Source organism: Drosophila yakuba, chromosome X (genome assembly GCF_016746365.2).
Source record: "Drosophila yakuba strain Tai18E2 chromosome X, Prin_Dyak_Tai18E2_2.1, whole genome shotgun sequence".
In the NCBI taxonomy this organism is placed as follows: Eukaryota; Metazoa; Arthropoda; class Insecta; order Diptera; family Drosophilidae; genus Drosophila; species Drosophila yakuba.
Genome location: NC_052526.2, coordinates 15,318,601 through 15,335,916, shown reverse-complemented (window position 1 = coordinate 15,335,916; position 17,316 = coordinate 15,318,601). Strand labels below are relative to the sequence as shown.

The 17,316-nt window shown below is 36.7% G+C and overlaps 1 protein-coding gene across 31 annotated transcripts in view; it reads right to left on the bottom strand.

The window, feature by feature from the left end:
• LOC26535870 (voltage-dependent calcium channel type A subunit alpha-1) overlaps positions 1–17,316 on the bottom strand; it is a 53,379-nt gene that overhangs the window by 24,056 nt on the left and 12,007 nt on the right. For 14 of the 31 annotated variants that reach the window (XR_005562184.2, XM_039377538.2, XM_039377525.2 and 11 more), the window contains exons 13-22: positions 16,793–17,306; positions 15,657–15,992; positions 13,901–14,464; positions 9,800–9,943; positions 9,246–9,447; positions 7,615–7,779; positions 7,405–7,515; positions 7,192–7,275; positions 5,193–5,198; positions 1,941–1,943 (exon numbers count right to left, since the gene is read on the bottom strand). Coding sequence is in view for 30 of the 31 variants with exons in the window: in XM_039377538.2 (XP_039233472.1) it covers positions 1,941–1,943; positions 5,193–5,198; positions 7,192–7,275; positions 7,405–7,515; positions 7,615–7,779; positions 9,246–9,447; positions 9,800–9,943; positions 13,901–14,464; positions 15,657–15,992; positions 16,793–17,306 (2,129 nt within the window). In the remaining variant the exon portion in view is untranslated. The remainder of the gene's footprint in view (positions 1–1,940; positions 1,944–5,192; positions 5,199–7,191; positions 7,276–7,404; positions 7,516–7,614; positions 7,780–9,245; positions 9,448–9,799; positions 9,944–13,900; positions 14,465–15,656; positions 15,993–16,792; positions 17,307–17,316) is intronic. The other 17 variants (XM_039377541.2, XM_043207294.1, XM_043207304.1 and 14 more) reach the window with 3 other exon arrangements.

Here is a 17,316-nt window from a genome sequence, read left to right as displayed (position 1 = left end):
TGCCAAAAACTAATTAACAAACTGTACGTAGTAGAAAAATGACACATATTTGTTTGTTCGTCTAAGGAGGAAATTTGGAAAAGCGATGTTTGTGCGTGGGTACTTATTAACGTATTAATTGGTATTCTCAACATTTTGATTATTAGTTCTTCGTCTAATCTAATCGTCCCAAGGTAAAAAGTGGAACATGCGAGGCGTGTTCTACATATGTACGTAAATTGAAATTGAAATAGAATTTGAATTGAATTTGAGATGGGCCTAGGTTGGCGAAAAACCAATTGGACAGTACAACAGTTGGGTAAGTTATGTACAATGAAATGCTCCCCTTTTGTGGGGAGAGTGAACGTTGCAGTACTCTAGTTGCTTGTACAGTTTTTGTACAGTGTACATTTTGTATGGAAATGTCGATATCGACGGGTCTTTGGCCAAAATATTTTACGCATCAGCTGTTGGAATCGTCGCATGGGCGGCTGCAAACCAGGATTTCATGATTTCATTTAATCCCCGCTTTGCGACCGATCATGCGCGATGTGTGAATGTGGCATTAAGTGGCGGTTAAATTGTTAACCGACACTTCAACCGCTGATTTAAGGACGCATACCGCCTCACCGTGGGTTCTGCATTGTTAAATCACGTTCGACTCGACGCTGTAGAACATGGAATTATTTATATGTATATATATATATATATTGTATACTATTGGTAATTATATATTAATATTGCGTATGTACACTGAAACAAACAAAGGTGAATTCCATACCGAACGGCATTGATAACGGGGTAGTCCTGAAAACGCGCTTAATTGTTATCCAAAAAAAGATCAAAGTTCAAAGTTATTCGCATTTACATTATCACAGATACCCCTTAGTAAGGTAATCTCTTTCGGATCAATTTAGGCCAATTTCGGGTTTACCCCATTGCCAATCGGAGTTCGGATGTGAATTGCGTGTGAGTACTTAACTAATGAGTTTGCTTGCATATACTTAAAGTTAGAGAGTGTTTAAGAGTATATAGAGACTACGGAGTCTAGAGCGGATGAAGGGGTTATTAGATGTTTTTTGAGTAGCAAGTGCTGACACACTACAGTGTCCTCGTTGCCTGTTGCAAAATTCATTGGTGTGTGGATTGGTGTGATCGAAAAATGAAAGAGCATCTAACGTCGCAGTGTACATTTCCAAGTCCTCGATCGAGAGTTATATACACGGGATATGGGATATAGAATGGCATGAAAGCTAAGCAGAGAGGCGCTATACATCACTACCTGTGATTCTGCACTCGGCTATATATGTACTAGTTGGAATCGCTCTGCGGGTTATGCGGCTATTATTTATTATACAGATTTACGATTTACGATTTAGATTTAGATATAGATTGATATTGAGATTGATATTGAGAGAGAGGACAGTTGTTCCTTGCGAAGATGTGAGTCTTGGGAAACTTGGGACGACGCACTTAAAAGTAACTTGGATGGACTAATCTAACCCAATAATCGAAAATTAGGGATGCGGGCAAGTACACACAAGTATACATATATATAGTTGATGATCACAGCCCTGGCTATACTCGCTGAATTATTTATATATATATATATATATGTAATCTCATATATATGGTTAACTAGCTAGGAGTAATTACGTAGAGAGCGGGCGAACAAATAAAAGAAAGTTGAACTTGAATCTACAGATGATTCATCGATGTGATCGATCTACTCGTATTATAAAGAATTTAAGTTCAAAATGGGAATTACGATTCGTGGTAAACATTCTGGTTGAAGTTAAGGTTGGCTAAAATTTCTAATTAGACAAAAGAATTTTGTAGAGTGTTGTGTTATGGGTTTGTATCATATTGTAATTGTATTGTTTTGTTTGTCATCGTTGATGTTGGAGTTTTTGTTTAGTTTTGAAAGTAGAAAGCTTGTTAGGATAGATTTGTTTACTTACATCCTGTTAGTCAGAAACCATTTTCAATTGAAATTTTTGGATTTGTTTTGAGACAAATCAATGTGCACACAACTCATAAAGCGCACAAGAAACGATTCGTATATATATTTGAATATATATATATATATATGTATATATTTTTTTTTGACGACTCAGGCAATTGTTCAATCATTGTTGTAGTTGTTGTTGTTAGTTGTAGTAGTAGTAGTAGTAGTAGTAGTAGTAGTGGTTGGTGATGTTGAATTTATCATTCAGCAGTTTGCAATCGATTGCAATCAGATATTCAGATTTGTAGTTCAGATCGTCGCAATTTACAAGACGAATAACAACAGGGAAATGTTTATGATAGTTTTTTGCATTCAATTGGTTTCGTTTTTTATTGGTTTTGGTTTTTGTTTTTTTTTTTCAGTGCAGTTAATATGCACTCAGACGTTTGACGATCGATCAATCACAGGTCAAACGAAATTCGTTGGGCGGCGTTCAATTTGTTGATTTTCGTAATGGTTTTAACACATTTTTTTTGTGATTTTTTCGTTTCGTTTCGATTGGTTTTGATTTTTTTTTTGTTTTTTTGAAAAATACAGAAAACAAATAAAGTAGAGTTGAAAATTAGTAGGACAAGTTTTCTGCAGTTTCTAGCAGGCATACAAAGATAGATCAAGATCAATATCAGTAAGCAGAGAGTTTTCTATGTTGTTGTGTGTAAAATATGTATGTCATTGTACTAGTGTCTCGATTGTTTTCTAATTCATTTGGTTTTGGGGAAATTACAGCTCAGCAAGGGTCTAAAATTCGATATGTTTCTATTCACGCAGATCGGCTTAGTTATGCTAGGCATTTGTTTTATATTCACTTCTACAAGGGCTGTTGGTTTCGATTAAAAACGTATTGAAAACAGAAAAGAGAGAGAGAGCAAGGTTGATAGACGAAATGAATAACGAAAACCGAAAGTTACCTCGCAAATATTCTTTTGTTTTATTATTTTTTTTTTTGGTACCTCTCTTACCCAGGACTTTTGTAAGGACCTTTTGCAGGATCTGCGGTGGAACAACCAAGGCAAGCAACTATATAGTACAACCACACATTTCAGCATTGGAAACTTCTTAAGCAGTTACAAGAATTTGGGGTTGCGTGTGTTTAGTAAGCGGAAGCCAAATAAACTGATTGCTTAGAAAAACTCCGAGTGAATTGAACGATCAAAACCGCAAATGTGTGAGTGACTCGAGTTAATGATTAGATTCGGAATCAGAATGTGTATCTGAAGGTGCAAAATGTGAAATGTGAAACATGCAGGAGATGTAACGAAAGCTAATCCAAATCCCTACTAAAAAGTTGCAGTCATGGTGGTGAAAGATGTGAGCATAGCAAAACTGAATGTGGCGGTGTTAAAAAGAATTCTTCTTACGGGGGGCATTAATTTAATTTTTTTTATTTTTCTTATTTTTTGGTCGTTTTTTTTTTGAGGCGGGAGTAAGCATATCTGGAAAGCCATCCTCTATCTTATGATAGTAAGAAACTACTGGCTGAGCCGGCGAAAAAAAAATATTACCCAGAGAGAAAACTAGCAGAAGCAGGCGGAAAATGGACTGGGGTTTTCTCAATCAATCACAGACGCAAAAAAAATATATATATTAAACTAAAGACCAGACAGTAGTATTGGAAATCATGCTTTTGAAGAGTCAAGTTTACGATTGTTCAAGATCAACAGAATTCGATAGACGTACTATACTATATGCATGTTAAAAAGTTAATCCAGTCTGAGCCGCAGTTCCTGCAGTTGTTCATGTAAGTACCTCTTTGGTTGGCCTCAATGCAATTTACTCGCCGACTTCGAATGCGACTACTTACAGTTACAGTGTAACAGATCGACTGTTGGGCAGCTCAGCTCAGTTCAGCTCAGTTCAGAAAATACCTCATCCGATGCACAAGTTCGATGTGATAATGATGGCAATGATGCTGATTTTGATCTGGCTTTGGTTATATATCGGTTTATATATCGAATAGTTTCTCGAAGCATTATCCAATATCGGATATTCTCAGGGTTTTGCGTGTATATATTTTCTGTGTGTGCATGATGGACAGTGTGTGTGAAGCGTTTATTCGCAACGAGTGTTTTGGGTTGTGTGTTCTGGATTGGTGACGAATGTCGTGAAATTGCAATATCGATTAAACCAAAGAAGTCCATGTGCACTGTTAACCAAACGGAAGCAAGTGGATCAAAACTCGAACAAAAGTTGCATAATACCTATGCATATTGTAGGCACTTCAGCAAATGGACTTACTATTGTAAGACTCGGGTATTACTAACTTATAGGCAGATTACACTGGCTTGCGATCCTTTAGTTGCTCATAATCTATGGTATTTTTTATTCAATAATCACGATGAAATTATTTATGAGTACAAACCTTATTTGTACTAACTAAAACCATTTAAAGGCAATTTGTTTTGGAATTATGAGAGCCCTTTTAGATTCAAAATATGAGCAACAATAGGATCGTTAAGGTAAAGCCATTAATATTTATATAAAAACTTTGGCCTGCTTATTTAGGATGCTTATTTAAAGGGATGCTTATTTGTAGTATTTAGTTATTAGTTCTTGAACATTTGTGAAACTTTGAACTTGAGCTTCTAAAGTCCCAAGGATTTGACAACACATATATGCATGGGTCACCCTTTCGCTGTACATTCCACCATTATCTTTTGATTTTTGCTTGACTATAAGCCTATATAAGCAACTTTTTACAGGAGACAGAAAAGACAGTTTATAGGTAACCATAAAATACAGATAGATATAGTGACAGACAGAGAGACACAGTAGCAAGTACAAATCGCAATGTAGTGTGCTAGGCAACAGAAAATCAGAAACGGAAACGGAAATGAAAATGAAAATAGGAAATTTAAGCGAGATGATTTAACTAAGTGAAATTAGTATATATAGTGTCGCACGGAAAAAGATGGAGCTAATTGTCGGTGAGTTAATAATTATTGTAGTAAGAACTAAAATGAAACTAGGCAGATGTTCTTAGGCACAACGAAAATGATAGAAAAGTCAATAGTTCATAGTTAAAAGTGAATAGTGAATAGTGAATAGAGTTAGAGGATCGTAATTAATAAGCTTTTCTGAAGGTGGAAGGCCATTACTTAGCGTTTTAAGCGTTTTAAGAATCTAAGTTCATCGATTGGTATTGGAATACACATTGAAAACTTTTTGGATAAATGCAAAATCAGTGTAGACAGTGTTTCGTACTTACATCGTGCTGCAGGTTGTGTCGTTTGGTTGTACATGTTGTAATCGATGTTCGGATGTAGTTGTTGTTGATGATGATATATATTGATAGAGATATAGCCACGTTCACACATACACGGACACCGGCCACCGGAAGCCGGCCACATGTGTGTGTGTGCACGTGCAAGGATGCGATTATGCATGTGTATATGTGCGTGCACGCGGTTGATTAACAGACACACAGTAGCAGGACATACACATACACATGCATGGGATTGGTTTTGATTCGATTCGTTCAGATGTTCAGATGATGATCATATATTTGGAATCATTTGAATTGTTGATCGATTGTTTGATTAATTTGGTCGATTAATTCGATATGTTGATTGATTCGATTTCATTCGATTGGGATTCCATTTCAGATTTCGATTGATTTCATTTGATTTTTGTTCACATTTTGCATATAATAATCGTTTGAATTTGAATTTGAATTTGATTGGTTCAGTGAGTTGATATATAAATATTTTGTTTTTTTTTTTTCATATACAAATTCGGTGGTGATTTGGTGGCATTGGTGATTGTGGTAGTGGATCGGTGGATCAGTGGTACAGTGGTTGGTGGTGGTTTTTGGTGATCGAGAGAGACATATATAGAGTTTGTTGCACATTCATTGCATTTGGTATTTGTAATTACATAGATGGTATTGTTGTTATTGGTTGTTTTGTTTTTGTTGTTGTTGTTGTTGTTGTTTGTGTTGAAGTTATTATTGTTTGAACGAACGTTGATTGAATTCGATTTCAATTCATTCCCGATGTGGCCAATTGCAAAGGACATATAAAACGTGAAGTTCGCATATATAAATTATACATTATATATAAGATAATTGTACACCAGTGTATAGATGTGGAGATTTGCGTGAGTTATATATATGAAATTACACATTTTTTGAGATGTGTGCGTGGGTTTTTTGGATTGTTGTCATTATTGTGTAGATATATATTTATATATATCATTGCGTGAGTGATTATTATATATTTTATGTAATTTTATATTTTTTTTTTTTATATTTGCATTCATCGAAACATATTTTTGGATTGATTCGGATTGGGTTTTCCCGATTTTGAAACCACATTTGGTTTTTGGTTTTCGTACATAAATAAATATGGAAAAGGAAATCAAAAAAGATATATGATTATTAATTTCTGTAATTTGTGATGTTTTTGTTTCGTTGTTGTCTGATTTGGTTATACTGATTGTGTGTGTATTCCTTATCATATTCATAAAAATAACCAAATTAATTTCGGTATCGGTGTCTGAATGTAAAAGGATAATTGTAAAAAACATGTTAAAACAGTGGGTGTAAAACTGTACTGTCCTTGCCATCTGTGCATAGTGCCAAATCCTGACTGTTGCGCTGAATAAAAATACGACTTAATGCTAAGTGCGGTGAAGGCCCGCAAAAAGGTGTATTAGATATATGGTTTTAAAGTCCGCAAAATCGGACGAACTCAGCTGATTGGCTGATTCCCCCCATTAAAGAAGCAAATCGCTGAAAGGGTTTCTCAAGAGCCAGATCCAAAAGCTAATGACTCTTGAGAGCAGCTAACTGGAGCCAGCAATTTTCAACATTTTTCAAATCTTTACCCCTGATTCTCTGAATGTCTGGAATAAAATAGTTTTTGGCAAAACAACATTCGTGCGCATGAGCCTAACGTTGGTTGCGAAATTATATAGACTTAAAGATACACCCGAGATATATGTATATGCACATACGCATCAGGGTAATCATATAGATACTTATTAGATATTTTCTTCTTTCTTAGTTGCGTGTACTTGTTATAAGGTGTGCTTGTGTCGTAGTTCAAGTGTGGACATGTATCTTGGCAAAATAATGAAGCTAGATACATTTGTTATTAAGTTTGGCATAACATTGTTTCTTGTCTTGCATAACGGCACAGAAATCGAACACAACAATAATATGTATGCTCTGGGTTGTGTGGTGGTGACAAGCAACTGATAATTACCCCGAATTCCATCCAAAGTGCATCCACAATGCTGCCCAAAACGGTGATCAAATCGAATATGTTCCACGGGTCCTTGAAGAAGTTCTACAACGCGATCAAATTCAGAGTATGTATTAATATGCAAAGTACTAGCATTTAATATGTAATACAAAGAGTCATAAGGAAGTAGCAAGATTTTCCATTTAGGGTTATTCATAATCAAAAAACACTCACCTTAACACCGAATCCAATGATTTTGAGCACCGTTTCCACACTAAACATGCCGGTGAATCCCATGTTGATGTACTTCAGCGCCTTTTCGTACATGTCGCCCTGATTGTGATACTGTGGGGATTAACAAATGTGATTAGATGCAATATAGATATACATTTTTACACAGCATTCAAAGCATATTGCAGGGAAATTAGTAGACCAGAAACTTACCTTCATCATCAGCAATAGGGTATTGAATACGATCAACATCATAATGAAGTACTCAAACGGCGTGGACACCACAATGCGCCACACTTTATACTTGAAGGTGTTCCGATTCTTGGGCATATAGCGTTCGAGGGGACGGGCTCCTATAGTGAAATCGATGCAGGATTTCTAGAGTGAAGAGAAATGTAATTATGCACATGAATTTCGCATGTCCTTGAAGTGACGCTCGTGGCTAAATGCATTGCACAATACAAATACATTTGGTACCAAACGTTAACTAGGGTGTCTTAACGCCTATATGTTTTGAAAGCACATCAATTCGATTACCAGTTTCTAATTCTATATACACACATTAATCATCAACATCGATTTAAACCACTACGATTCGACACCAAATCAAAGCAAACTCAAAATGAAATTGATACGTTCATATATGCAAATGGTTTTGAAGCAAAACAATAAGGTTCTACCCCCTTCAGTTAAAGGCGAATACATTCATTTAACACATGCCCAATTTGAAATTTATGGTTTTACTTTCGAGGATGTGTCTGTATTTGGAGGGCACAAAATCACAGGGATCACCCGTTAAAAGTTTAAACTAATATTACACTTTTCTTACGATATTTCCACTACCGACGGATGTTTGTAGAATGCATACTTACAATCGTCTGTGTTCGCGATTTGGGATTTGATGGATTTGACGCGTTTGAAAAGCTTTGGCAACTGACTTTACGATACAAATCGTTAAATATTCCAAGACTACTGCGGAATATTTAAGGACTATCGTGTGTGAAATGATACATCTCTATTTTCCGGTAAATGTTCACTATTTATATCAAAAAGGCAACTAATCGAGGCTTCTAAGCGAATGTTCAGTAATATTTATATTTATATTTATATGTATATGGTTCTGGGGACTAGGGACTAAACTCGTTTCGAGGCCCACCAAAATACACGTGGATCTAAGGGCGGATCTATACGCAAATGTATTCAAACATATATATTAAACATATATGTATATAGAAAGAGTGTTTTTTTTTTTTTGTTTTTGTAGGGGGGGTGTTATTGGGGATCATCCACAACGAAGGGCGAGAAAAAGCAAGGCAAACATTTTGAGCACATACGAGTACATGTGGAGCTAGACTAGGATTTACGTTCTTGGATTTGGACACATTCGATGTACGAGTAGAGTATTTGGCTCAGTGTACTCAGTGTACAGTGTGTACTTGTTGTGTTTGAGTTGGAGTTCGTTGACTTATAGGTATATATAAGTATATTCTTGAAAAGTAGTAGTAGTTTGGGGGGTAGTAGTTAGTAGTTAGTAGTTAGCAGTTGGTAGTAGCAGTTGTGGTAATGTCGATAGCGGGCTTTACGAGTTAGTGAAATGTACGTGCAAATCAATCAATTAATTCATTAAAAATCAACTTTAACATTGTTAATGTTTTTTTTTTTGGTTTTTTTTTTTGGGCAGGGGGCGGGGGGGCAGGGTGTTTTACATATACGACAAGCAGTACATTACACACACAACACACACATAATTTATAAGCAGAGAGAGAGAGAGAGAGTGAGACAGAGAGAGGTAGAAAGGCGGACTCACATATGTAGGTATTACGGGTCGGATGGGCGTGGCTCACCTGATTTTTGTCAATTTCGCCATCTTGTAACTCAGCTTCGCCTTGCTCTTGAAACGTAATAATAATCAAGGCCACGAATATGTTGACGAAGAAGAACGGAAATACAATAAAATACACAATATAAAATATGGACATTTCGATCCGGAAATTTTGGATTGGACCCCTATCTTCATAAGTGGCAGCCATTGAGTGTTGCAAGACCCTATTAATCGGTATGATCGCAGTTCAATCGGTATCGGTATCGATTTCGAGATCGATATGGAATGCGTTTGTCGTTGGTTTTTGTACACAGATGTGTGTGGATGGACATTCAGGTGCAGTTGGTATTGTGTTGTGGATTGTTGAAGAAAGAGAGGCAAAAGATATTAGTTAGCTATGTCTTCCATTTCGATTTGCTCATCCGACAGATAGACAGAGAGTTCGATAGACAGGATACAGATACAGATACATATTACAGTTCAAGATATATAGATTTAAATGTAGATGTGAATAGAGCGGGGGGGGAAGTATACATAATCGATCTTATCAGTTAGAACAACAACAAATTGGCTTACTGTGGCCATCCCTCGCCGGTCTGAACGGCGAACAGGGTCAACATCGCAGCGGCCACATTGTCGTAGTGGAAAGCCCGCGGTTTCCAGACACGTTGCTCCTGTTTTGGCAGCGGCTCATCCTCCTCGTACTTGAAGTAGTAGCCCCTTTGGTTGCGTTTTTAAGCGTTTTTTTGGTTTGTTTGTTTTCGGTTCATTTAGGGTTTTCATGTTTTCATGTTTATGGTGTGGTTCAGTCAGTTATGTGGATTTATATTAGTAAATTTGATTGAGAATCATTGAGAAAAATACCAACATAAGGTTTGCACAATAAAACACTAAGTTCGAAACAGAAAATTTGGCAATGAAACTAAAGTTTGGCAAGCATCTAAAAACTGAACAGAACTCTAATTGGGAATCGTTATTTTGTACTATATTTTCTTTCTTTTCTTTATGTTTTGTAGCTTTTGAAATCTTAATGGCGTGGTGAAATGATTTGAATGTGAACTGTATGTGGAAATCGAAGTCTAGTAAACAGAACGACACTTAGTTTTCTATAGAAACACATACTGGGGTGCCGTAAAAATCGTATTGTGTTATAGAATTTTGCTAATGACCGCATTTATGTACTACCAATCCTTAATATATTTTCGGACACCCCTTGAATGAATTTTGAGATGGCACGATGGTTAAGTCAGTGGTGCAAAAAGCTGCTGTCACATCTACAAACTGCATTGACCAAGTACGAGTGTGCAAATTTGACTTGGCTTAAAAGAGAGATCAACCCAAATCAACACTCGATACGGTCTTGAATAGGAAGGCGTACAAATAAAGAAATGCTCGAAAATCACTACATACAAGAATGAAAAAGAAACGAACTAGTTCTAAGCCCATTACCCGTGGAATGGATGAATGGAATAAAATCTATGGGTCGACTTGGAGCTGTGGATCAAAAGTAGAGCTCCCTCTTACTGGCACTACGTGGTTCGTAGTTTGTGGTTTTTGGTTTGTGGTTTTTGGTTCGTGGTTTTTGGTTTTTGGTTCGTGGTTCGGCACGTTGTCGGTTCGGTGATGTGTAACAAAGCAGCCGCGCTCAAATGAATGGGTTCTCAACTTGAATTCGAAATAAATCAAGCTAAACTACACACCTAGTTTATTATAAAATATGTAAAATGCAAACATTTAGGTGGCAAGGAATGTGTACGAGTATTAGAAACTTTAGCTGCTTTTGAAACTGCACAGGCTCTATTTACCTAAAGTTTTACTCGAACCGATTTACAATTTTGTAGTAACTCGAAAAAAAATTAAATATATTTATATAAAGTTTCATCGCTGGCGGCGTATAGGCGTGAGTGTAGATGCTAGTGGGCGTTGGGATGTACGTGTACATATGTATTGGGTTTTTTTTTTTTTCTTTAAGTAAAATTTTTATTGGTTTTGATTTTGGTTGTCAATTCGGGTTGACCGAAGTTATTGCATACGAAGGCCAAACAGCTAAAACAAACCGATACTCAATGGCTTTTGGTAGTCGTTGAACGTCCATCGGTTGCAACGCGAGTATCGGACTTTGTTTTTCACTTCTCAACAGCGTCGAGTGTAAGATATTAACGCGGTGTTACATAATAATAATATAATAGACATATAATGATACTCTTTACACACACAAATAACTTGGGAAAGAGCGCTCGTCATCTAGTTGGATATAGTCTACTGCAAAATGGTTACGATACCTACGATAGCACTATTCGTACAAACCGAAAACTGTCTCCTTTTATTATATTCATATATTTCTTTATTACTTTTCTGTTTCTGGAACAGTTTAAAAGACTGGCACTGGAACATACAAATAATGGCGTGTATGCATGGATGATGGCTAGATATTGGGATACACGTACTACTTGGCTTGGAATAAAGAGAACTTGGAGTTAAAAGGAAGCCAGGAAGCCAGGATGCCTTGGACAAGAACTTGCATTCGAAGTGTACAGGTGGATAGGTGGACAGGTGGACAGGTGGGTCTTCTTGAGGTTGAGCTTTGCAATATCCGAACTGAGTTACCCTATCTAGTTGTCTAGTCTAAAGCGGTCCGTGGACTGCTATGCGCGTGCTTATTAAGAAATCTTCTGGTAGTAATATGGACTCTTTGGTATTTGGAGAATACCCAATTGCAAGTAAAAATGAAACATTTAAATATTGATATAATTTATATGGTTTTAAGTACACAAGCTAAACGCGAAGACTCTTGCTAGTTCCATTGGTATTGGTGTTAACCGAGCTTTGATTTTAGGTTTGTGAAGACAACATATACAAACATACACTGATACGTCTGATAACTGATTAAATATACATATATAAAATAATTATAGAAAATTAGGCGTAACTGGTAAGGTATTTCAGGTGGCAACTAGAAACTGTAGGTTTGCATTTCTATATCACAGATGTTGATTCGAACGCATTTTCTCTCTATTTCATATGCTTTTTATCATTCACTTTTTTGATTCGGTTGGTTTTTCTCTTTTTCTTTTCTCTTTCTTTTTTGCCTTTTTTTCTCTTCAATTTTTGTTTATGGTTGATTTTCGTTTTTGTTTTTTTTCTTCTTTTTCTTTGCTTTTATTGTGTTGTTTTTGGCCCGTTTAATCGCGTGACTGTTAATTAGACAAGTCAGGCAAGAAAAACATGGCGAGAAACTATAAAATGCTACTCTTACATTCTGTTAAATCAGTGCACCTTTTTTGGTTTCATGAAAACAAATATGATAATAGAACAAACATAAGGGCAATAATAATGCTTAGGTTAACGAAAACAATCGTACAACACACATACAAAAAACAGGAATGGATCTGGAAACTTATATCCTAAATGCTCTCTATTAGGACCACTTTAAATTTACACATAAACGTGGGCATTGTTAGTTATATACACTAGGAGGACTTGAGATTATCTAACAAAGATAATGATTAACCTGCTTTTGCTCGGTACTTGTTTGGTATTACTGATCCTATTAAAGCTAGTTTGAGTCTTGGACTCACAACGAGGGAATATTTGCTAAACATCAATGTATTCGGAGTTTGGAAAGTGTTGTGTAGGCAAAGCACTCCTATGAAATGCAGCTGGCCTTGAAATATTACTTAATTGATAGTACTCAATTCTCCCATCACCTTAAACCACACATTGTCTCGGTTTTTCATACAGCTCTAGAACAGTTGTGCAATACCTTGAATGAGTTAACTATCTAGTATCTGTAGAAAGTAAACGAAGTTGCACCAGGTTTTTACTTCTGCCCTCTTAAGTAGGCAACATATATTAGCATAATCACTAGACCTAACATTTATAGCTAAACACATACACATACACATACATATGTATAATGATGCATCGGGTCGATGTGGAAGATATTTACTTTTCAAATTACTCACTTTAGTTCTACTGCATACATGGTTTTTAAGAAAACATTTAAGTGAAATTATTCGCTACAGCAGCTAGTTAAGTCTTATAAACTATTGCACAGCCGACCAGTTAAAAATATATAAAACAGAGCCAAGGCACTTTTGATGGGTGATGGTAGAGGGTGGTACTATTTTCTTGAACATAGCTATACATGTACGTGTAAGAGCCCAGAAAAATATCGGGAAATGTACGTACGATTGGATGGTATGTGTTTTTGTTCTTTCTTCTCGTATCTATAAGCTACATATGTTTCGAGGTATTTTCAAACATAATCATCTAGTTGTATAAATGGACCTTAGACAAGGAAACACACAAATGAGCAATTAGCAAGAGACACAGATAGAAAGATAGTCATAGAGAGCGTGTTTTTTGTGGAAGAAAGTAGGGAGAGCTAGAGCGCTACAGTGTAACGCGACTAAACGAGACTGTAGAGGGTTAAATGATTGAGATGGTAAATCAGAACAAAAAAAAACAAAAATAGCGATCACTACGGTGGGACAATGAATATCAGAGAGGCCGGGATACCTACGGCAATAAGGATGATTCAATAATAGAAGAATAGAACTTAAGATCGAGACAACATTTGAAAAATCAAGAATAATAAGATTACAAAGAACTTAGGTAAGCGAACGAACAGTTTTGGTAAACTTGAAATTGAAATTGAATAGAAATGTTACTTACTGGCACTCTGCGGAAGTATGTTTACTTTCGTCCGTACAATGAAAAAATTTTCCATTGAACAATTGTACTCCAATAACAGAAAATATAAATTGAAACAATATGTACACGATTAGAATGTTAACAACATTTTTCAATGAGTTCACGACGCAATCGAACACGGCTTTCAATTTCGGTACACGCTTAATGGTCTTCAATGGGCGCAGTACACGCAATACCCGTAGCGATTTAATAGTCGATAAATTTTGTCCAGCGCTGCTACCGCTCATATCGAAACCGAAACTAACAGCAGCGCATATAACGACCACAGCATCCATAATATTCCAGAATTCTCTTAAATAGCTGCCAGGGTGCAGGATCACACCCAAGTCTACAATTTTCAGCAACATTTCTATCGTGAATACGCCGGTAAATGCATAATCGAAATAATTCAATATCTTGTTTCGCCTCGAGTTCTCACGAACGGGATCTTCGGCTGCTAATGCTATTGATGACATTGAGATGACAACCATAATGAAGAAATCAAAATATGGTAAATTAACCACCCAATGGGCGCCGCGTCGTATGCTGTATATGTCGTACGTTATCGTTATCGTTATCGTTATTTTCATTTTTAGATTTTAAATATATGATTTTAGATTTTGATTTGATCGAATTTCATCATCGGTGGATAGGATATTTCATAAATATATATCGTAGATATAGATTTTCGTTTAATCATGTAATCAATTAGGATCATGGTCGTATTTTTGCATTCAGGATTGCGTCAAATTCGGTGGCAGTTTTTGTTTTGGTTTTGATTTTATAGTTTTGATCAGTTTTCATTCGAAATTCGGTTTGGTGTGGGTAGAAAATTTCAAAGATTTTTGTTCAGGTTTCCATATCAGATTCCGATTGTAATTTTCGCATTTTTGTTTTAATTTTTTTTTTTGGTTTTTTGGATGGTTTTTTTTTTGTGGGGCAACCGTTTATTTTGATTAAATTTGTTGATGGTTTTTAATTTTTTGTCATCGTTCCAATTTCGCATTGAATTTGTTTAGGTTTTGATTTAGTTTATTGTTTGTTTGAATTTTGAGATGGGTTCGTTGTTTAAAATGAATTGTTGTTGTTTTTGTTAAGCAGTTTGTTGTTGTTTGGTTCGAAGTGTCGATGATTTTTTAACAAAATTGTTGCGGTTTTTCGAGATGATTTTGTGGTGGTGGTTGATGGTTGATGATGGCGATAATAGTAGTCGGATATTGTGGTTGAATATATTTACAAACACATGTCAATTCATTAATTTGTTTGTTTGTTTGTTTGTGTGCAACATAAGATTGTAATCCAAAACAGGAAAACAGGAAAAAAGGTAAAAAGAAAAGAGTATATAGCATCAGTAATTGATTAAGTTGTACTACGGTTATAGTAGTTTATCAGATATTAGAATATGTCATTGGCTATGGATGATATACGTAGTAACTAGAATAGGATACTGTACAATATGCATAAGGAATACTTCTATAGAACCCTTTAGATAAGCTTTTGATAACCTTGAAAACTGGATCATGGCTACACAATGATCAAGGCATCATTACAACAAACAGAGAGTGTTCCAGTAGTCTTATTTTCTCCCTAGGAAAACGGGATTGGATCCTGGAAGAGACTCGATTAACTTAACTCTAGGATGGAACCCTATCTGATCTGAGCACTACGATTGAATGACCCATGACCTATGACCCCGACCATGAGCAATGGAGAGTTGATTGAGTGATGGAATATTTACGGATTGGTTGGTGATAGTATAAACATCGATGAGTAGGGCAGCATCGGCTTGGGACCCTCGGTCACCTCCTCCTCCTCCTTTTTCTCCTCCTCCTTCTTCTTGCCCTTGGACTTGCTGGGGGCGACAGCACCGTCGCCATTCTCCACATGAACTCCATCCGCCTGGAGGGCCTCCATCTCCTTCTCGAGCTCCTGCAGTTGTTTCTCTTTATCCTCTTCGACTTGTTCCTCTTCGGCTGCTGTAAGTTCTTGGGCATTCGCCAAATTATCAACGGCGATAGCCAAGAACACATTCAATAGCGTGTAATTTCCGAAGAGTACCAAAACGATAAAGTATCTGTCGAAAGAGCATCAAGAACACACAAAAAACAATCAGAGTTGAACACACTCAATTGTATCAATCTATTTTTGGGGCATTAGCTCAGGAGAGGAACCTCCTCGATGATATGAAACTCAAAAGATACGTCAACGTGTGCTGGGAAATTCTTAAAAAAACGTAATCGGGAATTAATTGTACGGCATTTTGTGGGGGCTGTTTGAAAACTGAGAGGCAACTACGTTTGGTTTTGAGAAATTCATTCTTTCTGTTTTTCTGTTGCATTCCTGTAAATAGAGATGAGATTGAGAATAGACAAAGGTATAGCGTTTAATGGACTGTACAGATTCATTATCAAAGACCAAAGGTTCTCTACACTTACGGATTAATGGGTATTCACGATGAATGATATAGTTAGTGGGTGGCTTGATTGGCGGTTTGGTTTTTTTTTTGTATTTTTGTTAACTTGCGCTTGCAGAATTTTTGCTGAGTAAAATTCTTCAAGCCTGTAAGTCTGAGGTCGATTGCACACATTAATGGTTCGACGTTCAATGAATTGCGAATATGCTCGCTTGGTTGGAAGTATCATTAACATTATCTAGCGCTATCATGTCGATTATTGACTTTTAGGGATAGAGGGGCGGCAAATAGAATCATAATCCTAACGTTTTTGATCGAGATCAAAAGGTTTTCCATAGTGCGTTAACTACATTTACCTTTACATATACATGTACTTGTTTGTTTTTAGTTTTCGACTGGCATACATACAATGCACATGATAGAATGATGGGTACACGGAATACAACAAAACTTAAACTTACATAGAGTAAATCATTCCTTTCTGCGCACCACCCTGAGAAATGATGCCCTGGTACATGACCTCGTTCCAATCTTCGCCAGTGAGGATTTGGAATACAGTCAACAGTGCTATCGGGAAAGTGTTAAAATTCGTTTCGGGCGTGCCTCCGGGCAGATTGAACTGGCCGCCAAACAACTGCATGCCCAGTAAGGCGAATATAAGGATGAACAAGAAGAGCAGGAACAACAATGAGATGATCGATCTCATCGAGTTCAACAGTGAGATGACTAGATTGCGCAGCGACGACCAGTACTTGGTGACTTTGAAGATGCGCAGCAATCGCAGGGCACGCAGCACAGACAGACCAAACGAACCGCCTTTCACCTCGGACCAGATCACTTCGAATATCGAACCACTAATGACAACGCAATCAAATCGGTTGAACGACGACTCAAAGTAGATGCGGGGCCCCAACGCGTACATCTTGATGAACATCTCCGACATGAACAGTCCCAGGAAGATGAATTCAGCATAGTCTGCAAGGGA